This window comes from Microplitis mediator, chromosome 4, assembly GCF_029852145.1.
Source record: "Microplitis mediator isolate UGA2020A chromosome 4, iyMicMedi2.1, whole genome shotgun sequence".
NCBI lineage: Eukaryota > Metazoa > Arthropoda > Insecta > Hymenoptera > Braconidae > Microplitis > Microplitis mediator.
The window spans coordinates 15,589,657-15,604,478 of record NC_079972.1 but is presented as its reverse complement, the minus strand read 5'-3'; the positions used below and the strand labels follow the sequence as shown (position 1 = coordinate 15,604,478).

General features: G+C 31.7%; 1 protein-coding gene and 1 long non-coding RNA gene across 4 annotated transcripts in view; both read left to right on the top strand.

Moving 5' to 3' along the window:
- LOC130666680 (uncharacterized) overlaps nucleotides 1-14,822 on the top strand; it is a 349,416-nt gene that overhangs the window by 294,961 nt on the left and 39,633 nt on the right. The window lies entirely within an intron of this gene.
- The window catches only part of LOC130666671 (irregular chiasm C-roughest protein-like), a 52,574-nt gene that overhangs the window by 30,119 nt on the left and 7,633 nt on the right, over nucleotides 1-14,822 (top strand). The window contains exons 3-12 of one of the 3 annotated variants that reach the window (XM_057467875.1): nucleotides 292-524; nucleotides 6,624-6,824; nucleotides 7,341-7,468; nucleotides 7,725-7,876; nucleotides 9,053-9,363; nucleotides 10,814-11,054; nucleotides 11,704-11,847; nucleotides 12,571-12,818; nucleotides 13,013-13,248; nucleotides 13,379-13,508. In XM_057467875.1, coding sequence (XP_057323858.1) covers nucleotides 292-524; nucleotides 6,624-6,824; nucleotides 7,341-7,468; nucleotides 7,725-7,876; nucleotides 9,053-9,363; nucleotides 10,814-11,054; nucleotides 11,704-11,847; nucleotides 12,571-12,818; nucleotides 13,013-13,248; nucleotides 13,379-13,508 — 2,024 coding nt within the window. Of the gene's footprint in view, nucleotides 1-291; nucleotides 525-6,623; nucleotides 6,825-7,340; nucleotides 7,469-7,724; nucleotides 7,877-9,052; nucleotides 9,364-10,813; nucleotides 11,055-11,691; nucleotides 11,848-12,570; nucleotides 12,819-13,012; nucleotides 13,249-13,378; nucleotides 13,509-14,822 lie in introns of all 3 variants that reach the window. The other 2 variants (XM_057467874.1, XM_057467873.1) reach the window with 2 other exon arrangements.

The following is a 14,822-nucleotide window of genomic DNA, read 5'->3' as shown; positions in this document are numbered from 1 at the left end:
TCATTTTTTTAATTTTTCTATGTTTATTTGAATAGTAATAATTGTAGATACCAATTTTTCGATTTTTTTTTCATATTAATTTTAATATACGAAATTACAAATTTTGCTCTACTATGTGTATCAAATTTTAATATAAATAATAGCCATTTTGTAATATATATAATGATCCTGGTTTGATTTTAAGTCAAAAATAGACTACAAATTATTAAAATTTTGAGCATAATTTTTTTCCGTGTAATAACACAAGGATCAATTAATCATAATTATTATTTACAATAAAAAATTTTGTAGGTGATTTTTCACTACACATATTCCCGGTGGAATTGGAGGACGATGGAAAATATCAGTGTCAAGTGTCACCTACAGATGACGGTCAGCCAGGTCTCAGATCAAGGTTTGCTCGATTGAGTGTTCTTGTACCACCACAAAAGCCGAAAATCCTTCAGGGTGACTTTCTAGTTACTACCGAGGATCGAGAGCTTACCATGGAATGCATTAGTGTCGGTGGAAAGCCAGCAGCGGATGTAAGTATACTACATACTATATGCACTTTAATTTTTTATTTAAGTAGTATCTACATGTATATACTTTGTAAATGCAATCAAGTTAATTTACTAGTGAAATTTATAAGCTTAAACTATATTCGCTAATATTGTAGTCTATGGAAAAAGGAATATTTAAAATTTAAGTATATAGTATACGTCATGTAGAGTGGATCATGGACTTTTATCAAGGTATATAAACTTTATGCGGAACACGAGATGAGAAAAGAAAAGAGAATAGTAGTAGGGTATAAATTCGCATAGGCCAAAAGGCTTTAAAAGTTGGAGCGCGTTTCCCGACGACAAAAACGCCGCAGGGCGAACACTTGACAGCCGAGTAGGTAGAAGAAGAAGAAGTAGATGAAGATGAAGACGAACAAGAAGAAGAAGAAGAAGAAGAAAAAGAAAAATAAGAAAGAGTTGGAGTTTGAAAAAGAGAAAGGGGAAGATAGGGTTGTTCTCGACTCAGCCACTTGAACCCTAGCTTTCTTCTTCCGTACATCGTCGTCAAGTCGAGTCGAGTCGAGTCAAGTCAAGTCAAGTCGTTTTGCCCTGCTTATACTAGAGAGATAGTGAACAAGCCCCGCACTAAGGATACTCTGACACTTGCTCTATTCTTCTAAACCTCCGTCATTTAAAACCTCAGTGTCATTAAAGTTTCACAGTTTGTTAGACTCTTCAACTCTTTCCTTCGCGAAGCCTCATTACTCATGTTTAAATACGATTTAATTTTAATGCGCTTAACTTTTAACTATTTTCTTTGTTGATGTTACTTTTTTTTTGGTATTTTATTAGAACCTTTTTACTACTACTGCCATCCATTGACACAAACGTAATTTAACGGCAAAGGAATAAGCCAGTGGACTCTGTAAATGTATCACAGACTGTACCGACTAAGTCTGACGGAAAATCTAGCTGGTATACAGCCTCTCAAAAAGCTTATCTCTTTGGAGACAAAATACGAACATAAGGGCCTAAATCCGCTTACCGAAAAATTCAGAGTAAGAGAAACTACGTCAGCTATATATGTATAGACGTATGCGGTAAAATAAAAGATCAAAATCGGATAATTCTCCAGAGTACCAAATAATAATCCTTTGTTCAACGTATTTCATCAGCTTTTTTTATATTTAGGGGAGACCGGGGCAAGACGGCCCACCTGGGGCAAAAAGGCCCACCTCAAAAATTAACCAAAAATTTTTTTTTCTTGTTTTCTTTTGATTATTACAAATTTATATTATTTACTCATTTTTAGCCCGATACGTGAAACTTGGGGCAAAATGAACCACTCAAAAATTCTAAAAGAAAATGTATTTCATAGTATTATAACCTAGTCATGATTAATTTAATAGAAATATCATTTTTTGGTTAATTATATGGATTTCGATTAAAATAGAGCATTTGAAAAAGTTAAAAAAACCAATAATCAATTTTCTACAGAAGTGAAAAAATGACTCGTATTATATCAAAAAAGGTTATTTCGAGTAATATTAAAGTAAATACAGTCGTTAAAGACAAAAATATAAACATTTGTTACGCGGGAAATTTTTTTACAATTAAAAAAAAAAAAATTTTTTTTTTCATTTTTTTCGGAGGGGGCCGTCTTGCCCCAAAAAAAAATTTTTTTTCAGGAGCTTCACCAAAATTTTGGTGAATTGAGTTCAAGTTGGACAAGAGTAAATCGACTTGATGGTTAAAAGCCACAAATAATAATATCCGGCTTAGGTGGGCCGTCTTGCCCCGGTCTCCCCTACTATTCAAACTGACAAGTGTCATAAATTATTTATTTGAAATTTATTAATGATCAGCAAAAACAACAACAAAACCATTTCATTAAACTTGTTGATAACTTATATTGTGTGTAGTAATAACAAAGAAAAAAGCTCTCGATGAATTTATTTGTTATTCTTTAGACATCGAAGCAAGCTCATATGTATGAGAAACATAATAATCCGGTAGATTTTACGAGTCCTGAAATTTTCTTTAGTTGAGAAACAAGGCATTGTTCTCATCGCGAACTAACAACAATTCCTACCATAAATATCCTATACGGGGACTCATTGAAAAGAGTATCCCATCTTTTCCCGGAGGATCTTTTATCGGTCATATTTCTATACCCATCTTGTTTATTGTACACTTTATATATATATAGAGCATGAACACTGCGGTGGCTGGATAGGTTTGTCTTGATATCTCTGTCCTGATTTTCTCTCCAGTCACGAGTGTATTTCGTACATCCAGCTGGTGGTTGCCTCTCCACCTATTATAGACAGACACTCACTGTGAAAACTACCGGCGATAAATCTCAAAGGGAATCTCTCTAGTATACTACCTCTGGTAGATTGGACCCCAGAAATACCTTTAACGTACGATTTCATTTACTCTTTTAAGTAATATATTGATACAAATGAAAAAAATAATTAAAAAAATAAAAATTAATTAGACAGACACATATATATATTTTTTATCAACAGGTGGCCTGAATATAACTTATTACTGTAGCAAAACGGTCATTGATATAATTTTAATTAATATCTGTCAAAACTTCTATCCATCAATTTTTAAATTAAACCATAAATATATAAAGCTATTAAAATTATTTTCGTAAGTTTATTGCACGCCTCGGAAGCGAAGCGGAGAGGTTGTGCTTTATAACCGACCTGTCAAGGTCACACGATTTCCACTCATTAAAGTGCATATATTTTTTTTCTATTACTCTTACACATTATGAAAAGCATATCAATATAAAGCTGAAACACTAATAAATAATCCTGATACTTTTTTTAATTTGTCTAATATGTATTAATATAAAAAAATCGGTCTGTCAGTTGACCCTGCGGGCCAGCCCCAAAACTTCCCGCAGTTTTCGAGCTCGTTGAGCTCAAAAACACTATTGTGAATGCATTTTCGAGCTCTACGAGCTCGCAAATACTTTTGTATGCCATTGTTTTGTAAAAAACCATTTTTTAGCATTTCTTTCCCCCACGATATCTCGCGAACGAATTAACCGATTTTGATGGTTGAGGCGGCAATCGACGCGTTTTGTCAAGTTCTAAAGCTGATAAAATTTTGGATTCGATTTATCGAGTCGTTTTTGAGATATTTCAGGAAAAATAAAAAAATTTTTTTTTTTTAATTCTTTCGACAACGGTTTCTCTTGAACGAATGAACCGATTTTGATGGTTGAGGTGGCATTCGACGCGGCTTATAAAGCTCTAGAGCCCAGTCCATTTTGGAATGAATCCATCGAGCACATTAAAAGTTATCAAAAAAAAACATTTTTGAAAAAACTTTATTTTTGGAATATCTCTGAACGAGCCCTACCGATCAAGCTCAATTTTCTCTCGGCTTCAAGATATTGTCAATCCGCGTCGAATGGCACCTTAAAGTTCAAAATCGGTTCATCCGTTCAAAAGATACAGGTATTTACATACGTACGTACGTACGTACGTACATACATACATACATACACTCGGACATCATCTTGAAATTAGTCAGAATAGCTTCCTAGGACCTCAAAACGTCGACATCTGATGGAAATTCGATTTTCGTAAATCGGACCGAAACCAATAACTTCCCAAATTTTTGAAAATTTACAATTTTCTTAGCGGGAAGTTAAAAAAGTTCATTAAAAAAAATTTATCGTGAACGTGCATTAGTCTGTGGTTAAAAAAAACGGCGTGGTACGGATATCTCGAGAACGACTTGACGAAACTACTTAATTTTTTTTTCAAAATTTTCAGAAATAAGCAAAGAAGGTTCCTTTCGAAAATCACTACTGTAGGCCTTCTCGTTTTTTTAAAAATAAATCATTACGGTTAAAACCGGCAATCTTACATGTAGACAAACACACACTGCCGCCATTTTTCATTAGAAATGTTCTCCTTATTTATTTTTTTTTTACTTTTATTACCGTATATTTACCATGGAAATTTCTATGGGAAAAGAGCGGGATGTTCAATTTTATTCGAAATTTAACTTTTAAAAAAAAACATAACATGAGCGTTCGAGGCGTGCACTTTTGGATTTTCCAATTTTTTTTTTTTTTTTTTTTTTTTTCTAGTTTAAAATTAAACGAAAAAGTTGTTTAAAACTCAAAGTACTGTATATAATATATATATAAACCTCAGCAGTCAATGTACAACACGGACTTTAGCATTTTATCTACATACTTAAAGTTGATCTCCCAATAGAATTCTATCATGCTCACTAGAGTTTTAATAGTTTATTCCACCCGAAGTAGCCCTCTGCTTGTACAAACAACATTTCACATAATTGACTTATTTAGTATACGTAAACTTGTTATTTCTTTTTTTTTCACAAGCATTCTCACTGGTTTATTTTTTTCCCCTCAAATTTAAATATTTACCCTACACCTTGTCAAACACTTACAACATAAATATGTTAAAAATATTTTTTTATCGTCATAACATGTCAATCCTATTTCATAATTATAGTTTTATTAATATTTATTGCCATTAAACTTGAATAAACCTTCTTCTATTAAAGTTTGTTCAAATAATTCAATATTACAATTATACTTTTTGACGAATATTCAAATATAGGGAAAGGGGGGGGGGGGCAAAACTGGGTACTTGAGGAATTACTAAGATTTCAAGAACTCAAATACGTTAAATCTTTTTTTTTTAATGATATTCAAAGTGAATAGAAAAAATCAGCTCCCGTTAAAAACACAAATTTCTATTTTTTGTGGACAAAATGGGACACTCCCAAAAAAAGGTGAAAAAATTAAATTTTCTTATAAGTATACTCTATACAGTTATTTTAATTTTCATCAATAAATTATCTTAATTTCATTGACTATTTAATCTTTGGCGCTTGATTTAACTCATGATTATTTGGTTTATTTATTTTAACATTTATATTATCAAAAAACTTTACAGATCATAATATCTATTTTCATCTGTCAAATTAAATTAATTCTCACAGTTATCGTGTAAGTTTAAACGGGCATGTCAAACTTGGTTACTATATTAGTATTACTCTTAATGAGCATCATGTCTACTAAAAAAAGTTCTTAAATTGAAAGTGATCGTGATAACAAGAAAATTCTTTACTTTATCAAAATTAACTTGTCAATTGTTAAATTTCCACTATAACTTTTTTTCTCATTTTATTAACTATTAAAATGGATTAAAATATCAGATTCATTAATTAAAAATTTTTTTTTTATTCATTTTACTAAATACAACATTTATTTATTTATAATAAAATAAAATATATAATACGTATATATATTTACTAATTAAATTTAAGTAAATTTAATGAATAATATGAAATAATATAATTTACAGATTAACTGAAATATATAGATATATATGCATTGAATTATTCGAACGATGGTATTTTAATTTAATAAAAATAATAAAATGCTAAAAGTAATACGAATTATATATATATATATATATATATATGAACATAATACAAATATTGACAATATATACTAGGCGTTTCAAAATAACCGTTTTTCCCAGTACGAATGAACGCGTATCCCAATGGAGAACAAATTCCCTTCACTATCACACCTTTATACACATACATGTATATATATATATATATATATATATATATATATATATATATATATATATATATATATATATAATGTGCAATGCAAATCGAAGCAGACTCGGAAATCGCCTGTCTTTCAACGTAAAACCTATTGGTTTTATTTTATTTATTTATGGTTGTTTTTTTTTTTTATTTATTTATTTGATAAATTGTCGTTGAAACTGTGAAAACTACGTGAATATATATGTATATGTATATCTTTTGGGTGTAGACACAATCCAACAACTGATGCACTGGCTTACTAAAGTTGGTACCAACTTTCTCTTATACTATACCTACTAAATGCAAATAAGATGTTGATCTACCGCAAGCCCATTTGACGTACTAAAGGTAGAGAGAAAGTCGACAAAAGCTCTCTCACCATATACATATACATATACATATATACATCCATGTACTCTGTACTCGTATATATAAATATATGTATAAAAAATTTAAAATGTTTTTTTTGCTAACGTCTCTCTTGGTCTTTGCTCTTGTGCTTTCCAGATTACTTGGATCGATGGTCTTGGCAATGTATTACATAATGGAATTGAAACAATCACTGAGAAATATGAAGATGGGCCACTTTTTACAGTAAGGTCTATTTTAAAAGTAATGCCACGTAAAGAACACGATAATACAACGTTCACTTGTCAAAGTCAAAATGCTGCGGATCGTACACCGCTAAATGCTAAATTACGTGTTGAGGTAAGTCTTTATTAAATAAATGCACAAGTATTAATTAACAATTCAAATTAATAATTACAACATAATATATGGATGAGAATGATGATGATGATGATGATGATGATGGAGAATAAGGTTATTAACTTTTAAAAGATAAGAGGAGAGAATTTCTGCATTTAGAATGAGCGATGATCCATCGTATAATTTATTATTCTTGCTAAAATTGCCAATGTTCCTTACTCTTGTTCCTCTTCTTCTCCTTATTCTTCTTCCACTTGCTCTCTCATTACGCCTCAGAAGATTTTCAAGACTTATTCTAATACGACGAATAATTACCAAAGTCTCTTATTACTCTTTTTCTTTTTCTTCTCTTTCTCTTTCTGGTTCCTTACATTCTTCATCATCCACTTAACCGCTTATCCAACAACCCTCCTGATGGTATATGAATACTCGATCGTGGTTGTTAAGTATCTTAAACTACTTAAAATTTTATCACTTACTCACTCACTCACTCACTCTTTCTTCCTCAATATATAGGTACGTTATGCTCCAAAAGTATCGTTGAAAATCAGTTCAGGTTTGTCCAAGAGCGGGCAAATAATCGAAGGTTCCGAATTAAGATTCAAATGCCGTGCTGAAGCTAATCCACCAGACATGGAGTATAGGTAACTGATAATAATAATTTATTTAATATCGAATGAATTCGTATTTGTATAAATTAGAGACTAAAATCTTTAATTAAGAGCAGCCTAGTCACTAAATATTCACTATCTCTGTAAAAACACAGTGATAATCAATGATGACTGTTTTTTTTTTGTTTTTGTTTTTGTTATCTCTCGTTTGTGTAGTGCTGATGGTTGTTTTGTTTTTCATGCCTATCCATTCGCACATAACAATGCTTTCCGATTTCACTCTGTACAGGTGGTATATAAACGAGAAAACGGTAATCGGTGACTATACGACAGAGATGATAATCCATAATGCCACACGGGAACTCCACGATGCTATCGTAAAATGTGAAGTTCACAACGAGGTCGGCAAGAGCGAGGAAACGGAAACACTGGATATAACTTGTAAGTATTATCTTGAATACCGGGACCCGACACTGCCACTACTTCCACTACTCCCACACCAGTATATTATATATTTATATATACATATTAGGGTGATCCAAAAAATAACAAATTTTTTTTTTGTCTCGGAAATAGGTTTAAAAGTTTTATTTAGATAAAAAAAGGCGCCTGTGAAAATTAGAGCTCTTAATATTAACATTAAGAGGTTCCTCATCGCACTTTTCTATTTTCCATAAGAATAACATGGAAAAAATTTTTATTACGTCTTCTGATTTTTATAAGTAGCTAACGATGCGTCATAGGAATGATTGGCAGGCATAGTTTTGTAGAGAATTGAATACTCTACAAAAAAAGATTCTTATCATTTTTTGAGGAATCTATTCGTTCAAAAGTTATTTGAGGTTGAAGTCGAATTCATATTAAATTTTGAGATTTTCTTACTTTTCCGGCGAAACTATCAGACCTATTACAAAATACCATTGGACCTTTTTTGTAGACAATTTTATTCCCTAGAAGTTATTTCTGATAAAGTTTTTTCGAATTCCACATTATTTTCTAGTTATTTTTATTTTAATGTCAAGCTCTTATAATCGATCAGAAGACTATTTTTTTTATGAGCATGACATTAAAATAAAAATAACTAGAAAACAATGTGGAATACGAAAAAACTTTATTAGAAATAACTTCTAGGGAATAAAATTGTCTACAAAAAAGGTCCAATGGTATTTTGTAATAGGTCTGATAGTTTCGCCGGAAAAGTAAGAAAATCTCAAAATTTAATATGAATTAGACTTCAACCTCAAATAACTGTTAAACGAATAGATTCCTCAAAAAATGATAAGAATCTTTTTTTGTAGAGTATTCAATTCTCTACAAAACTATGCCTGCCAATCATTCCTATGACGCATCGTTAGCTACTTATAAAAATCAGAAGACGTAATAAAAATTTTTTCCATGTTATTCTTATGGAAAATAGAAAAGTGCGATGAGGAACCTCTTAATGTTAATATTAAGAGCTCTAATTTTCACAGGCGTATTTTTTTACCTAAATGAAACTTTTGAACCTGTTTGCGAGAAAAAAAAAAATTTGTTATTTTTTGGATCACCCTAATACATATGCATTTGTATTAGCATTTGAGAGATAATTTTATATAAATATATATTGTTTTAATAAAGATGGACCACAATTTCGACGTCCACCAATATCTGTTGAAACGCATTACGGTGCAACAGAGATACTGCAATGCGACGTGGACGGTAATCCGACTCCCGAAATTCTATGGATTCATGAAGAATCAGATCGTACTGTAGCGACAAGTCCAAACATAAGCGTTGTCGTGAGTCCTGAAACAGCTGGACGTTATTACTGTAAAGCCCATGTACCTGGTTTTCCTCAACTTATCGGCTATGCCAACATCTTGATTCGCGCACCACCGAGCATCGTATCACAAAGAATCCAATATGTACCCGACGAAGGAGTAGTAAAGGTAAACTAACAATAGTTGTCCACTTTCATCATTCTACAATATATATACCTACTGTATTTTGTACAAATAAAATATAAAATAAAAATAAAAAGAGAAAAATGTAGGACAACAACAGCAAAGCGAAATACGACACAGAGTTGACGTTCGATTCCGACTACAATCCTGTGCTGTATATACATTTTTATTTTATTTATATTTTTACGATAACAAAAAAATAGTAAATCCAGAGAGATTGAATAACCATGAGAAGTAAAACAGTACATAGAGAAAAAGAGTGTCTAGTTAAAGTTGTTTTTATAATTTTTATTTTGCTTTTTATTATAAGCCTTTATAAAGTATGAACAAGCACATACACGGAAAGAAAATTATGGCAGCGGTTCCCATAATTTTGTGAAATTTTTTCCTATACCATCATAGGAATTACGACCATAAATTATGAGAGCGGTTCCTATAATTATAGGAATGGTTCCTATAATTTATAGGAATACTTTCTATAATATTATGGGAATCATTCCTATAATTTATTGGAATGGTTCCTATAATAGTATGGGAATGGTTCCCATATTATCATGAAAAAATTAATTTAAAGAAGTGTGGTAATCACTTCTACAATACACAGAAATATTATTAAACATAAAAACAAAAATTCAAACATTGAAAAAAAAATCGAATTTGGCAAAAAAACATTAAAATTTTTAACAAGAATTTTTTGTCAGCACAAAACATTCAAGAAAATTCAAATTTTGGGAAATTTCTACACTATTTTGCAAAAAAAAAATTTTATGATATTATAGGGATGGTTCCCATAACATTATGGGAATAGTTCCCATAATATTATAGGAATAGTTCCTATACCAATATGGGAACCATTCCCATACCACTATGGAAATGGTTCCCATAATGGTATACGAACTATTCCAATTGCATTATGGGAATCATTCCCATAATATTATGGGAATAGTTCCCATACTATTATAGGAACCATTCCCATAATATTATGAGAATGGTTCCTATAATATTATAGAAAGTATTCCCATAAATTATAGTAATGATTCCCATAATATTATAGAAAGTATTCCTATAAATTATAGGAACCATTCCTATAAATTATAGGAACCATTCCTATAATTATAGGAACCGCTCCCATAATTTATGGTCGTAATTCTTATGATGGTATAGGAAAAAATTTCACAAAATTATGGGAATAATATATGGGAACCATCCCTATAGTAGTATAGGTACTATTCCCATACCATTATGGGAACCATTCCCATAATGCATAGGAAAACTTTCCAAAATTTTCTTTCCGTGTATGTATGAATTTAATAGTCCTCATAATATCCGTATGCTGAGATACCAATTAACGATAACCATACAAAGTATAATGTATATATATATATATATATTTATACCCGCATATATTCAGAACAGATAATGATTTTCTTTGCAGGTTAAATGCACCGCAATATCAGTGCCAAAAGCTGAGTCTGTTGTATGGAGTTTTGCTGGTCGTGAGCTTAATTTCTCGTTCAACAATACACCCTTCTACGTACAAGAAGAGTACACACCAGAAAGAGTTGTCAGCACTGTTACACTTTTAGAGCCCATATCTACATATTTCGGGGATTACAATTGTACTGTTACAAATAGCTATGGCACAGATACTGTCATCATTAAACTCACTACGCGTGGTAAGTTTTAAGAGTCCTTCTTTCCTCATCTTGACAGCAATTTCTCCTTTACTACCATGTTGTTTAAATATTATTATTGTGTGTTTTTTTTTCTTCTTGTTTACGTGTACACAAAGCATACAATTTTATTGTTTATAATAACCCGTTTTATTTTTTCTACTGCTTCCAAGGACTTTATTAAATTACAAATAAAATCCACCCATATACTGTTCTTATATATTTTACTTTATGCCATTGTTATTATTTTAAGATTAAAATGGATATTTTTTCCTTTTATAACTAATATTTTTTAATTCAAATTAAATTTATAAATAAATCTTTAATTTTTAAATTTCAATACGTAAAATAACTCGATTGAAAAATTACTGTACAAAAATAATATGTCTGGGACAACCTATATATATACCATAAATCGAACCGGTCTAAAAAAAAATCAAGACACTGAAGAATTAACAATAATGAATTCATAAATGGATTTAATTATTCAATACACGGTCTCGAGAAAAAAATTTCGGATAAAAAATATAAATCGGTAATCAATATAAAAAAAAATACAGAGTCGGACGTGTCGTTTAAAAATAGAAAAAAATATAAGTTTTAAATTGAAACATGAGATTTAACCAGACGTGACGCTCAGCGTTGATTCCAGTTGATTGGCAACTTATCCTGATAATCGTTGGACTGGTCGTCTGCATTATCCTCATTGGCGTCATCGTTATTTTGATACTACACTGTCGAGATCGTATAAAACAACCACGCCCGAGATCTACTCAAGCTCAAGAGAATGATTTGCGTATGTATTTACCTAAACATAATCCTAATTTAATAGGGGAGACTGGGGCAAGACGGCCCATCTGGGGCAAGAAGGCCCACCTCAAAAATTAACCAAAAATTTTTTTTTCTTGTTTTTTTTTGATTATCACAAATTTATATTATTTACTCATTTTTAGCCCGATACGTAAAACTTGGGGCAAAATGAACCACTCAAAAATTCTAAAAGAAAATGTATTTCATAGTATTATAACCTAGTCATGATTAATTTAATAGAAATATCATTTTTTGGTTAATTATATGGATTTGGATTAAAATAAAGCATTTGAAAAAGTTAAAAAAACCAATAATCAATTTTCTACAGAAGTGAAAAAATGACTCGTATTATATCAAAAAAGGTTATTTCGAGTAATATTAAAGTAAATACAGTTGTTAAAGAGAAAAATATAAACATTTGTTACGCGGGAAATTTTTTTACAATTAAAAAAAAAAAATTTTTTTTTTCATTTTTTTTCGGAGGGGGCCGTCTTGCCCCAAAAAAAAAAATTTTTTTCAGGAGCTTCACCAAAATTTTGGTGAATTGAGTTCAAGTTGGACAAGAGTAAATCGACTTGATGGTTAAAAGCCACAAATAATAATAACCGGCTTAGGTGGGCCGTCTTGCCCCGGTCTCCCCTAAACGAATAAAAAAAATAACTTATTTTTTATTTTTTTTTCGTTATTGATTAAATATATTTGAATATAGAAGAAACAGACTCAAATCCAGATCGTTACCGTGAAAGTGATCGAAGCAGTAATCTGTCGGACGTTAAAGCAGATATACGTGCTGGATCTAGCGTGAGCAACGCCGAGAGCGTGACTGCTCTCGACAGTGAAGGTGAAGGAAGTACTAGGGGTGTAAATGCTTTAGCTCTTGCTGGCCCAGTACCCAACCCAATGGGTTATCGATACAGCGCCGACTACACGGAACCCTCGTTTCCACCTAAGAACAACGTAAGTACTTTATTTCATTTAATCGCCACTATTATTATTATTATTATTATTAATTCTCTTCTATTACTTTTATTTTTTTAACCAACCATCAACCTCAATTGAATTTATTAAGAAATAATAGTACAATGTACTACACTACTCCCGTCTAATCAATAATACTCTGATAAAAATAATAATAATAATTATTATTAAAGGATGGTAGTAACAATAATGGTTACGTACCGTATGTGGATTATTCACGAGACTATATGCCGCCCAATACCCAAGGAATGGGTGCGTCACGTGAATCCCTCAGTCGTATACCCTCAAGTGGTATATTAACGTCGAAGAAAATAGGTCTGAGTTCAGCCAACTTGGGCACTAATACGACACAGGCAACCCCAATAATTGATCCACGATTCTCAGCTACATACGGGAATCCTTATCTGAGGTAATAAACTATTTACTGCTGTACATACTGTCAGTTATCTTTGATCTTGATAAATAAATATTAACCCTAAAAGACAACCTTGATCTAATTACATATATGTATATTAATTACGGGGTTGATTTGAACACAGAATGTCAGCGGCCGAGCAGCTCAGACACGCTCCCCATACCGCAATACCAGGGGTCACACCGGCTCCGCCACCTTACACTCAAGCTATGCGGATGAATAGTTTGAATACGCTGAATGGTGCCGGGCCACAGGTCAGTTTCACTTCAATTATACACTGTAAAAAGAGCGGTGTTAAAAATGGACTCATTTTAACTCCGCCCGGTGTTAAAATAAAATTACACCGGTGTTAAAAATACCGGTGTTAAATCGGGGTAACCGGTGTAAAAGCGGAGTAATATCGGTTTAAAAGCGGGGTAACCGGTGTAAAAGCGGGGTAACCGGTGTAAAAGCGGAGTAATATCGGTGTAAAAGCGGAGTAAAATCGGTGTAAAGGCGGGGTAACCGGTGTAAAAACGGAGTAAAATCGGTGTAAAAGGGGGGTAACCGGTGTAAAAACGGAGTAACATCGGTGTAAAAGCGGGGTAACCGGTGTAAAAGCGGAGTAATATCGGTGTAAAAACGGAGTAAAATCGGTGTAAAAGGGGGGTAACCGGTGTAAAAACGGAGTAACATCGGTGTAAAAGCGGGGTAACCGGTGTAAAAGCGGAGTAATATCGGTGTAAAAACGGAGTAAAATCGGTGTAAAAGGGGGGTAACCGGTGTAAAAACGGAGTAACATCGGTGTAAAAGCGGGGTAACCGGTGTAAAAGCGGAGTAATATCGGTGTAAAAGCGGAGTAAAATCGGTGTAAAGGCGGGGTAACCGGTGTAAAAACGGAGTAAAATCGGTGTAAAAGGGGGGTAACCGGTGTAAAAACGGAGTAAAACCAGTGTAAAAGGGGGGTAACCGGTGTAAAAGCGGAGTAAAATCGGTGTAAAGGCGGGGTAACCGGTGTAAAAACGGAGTAATACCGGTGTAAAAGCACACTGTAAAAAAAATTATTTGAATTTTCAAAGATTGTATATAACGCAATAAACACAAACATTTGTGCTTGAAATTTCATTACTAATTTCATATAGAATTTAAAATACACGTTTTTGAATTTTCAAATTAACACTTTGGATTTTCAAATACTTTTTTTTTAATTTTCAAATAAGTATTATGAAATTTCAAATAGAATTTTTAAAATTCAATATATGTTTTATAATTTTCAATACTTGCTTTGAAAATTTAAAAATCAAGTATAAATTTTAAGTACGTTTATTAAAATTCATATTTTTTTTCTTAATTTTGAATACCAGCTTGATTATTAAATTACGTATATTAAATTTAAAGCTTTTTTCATTTAAAATACAATTCAAATATCTAGTTATGAAAATTCAATTCCTTTTGTATTGTAATTTTCAAATTATTTTTAACAGTGCAGGATAAACTGCGTCCGCTTGGAGTATTAATTTTAAAGATTATAAAACACAAAAAATGTCAGTTCTTTATGAAAATTAATAAAGAATATCATTTATTAACAA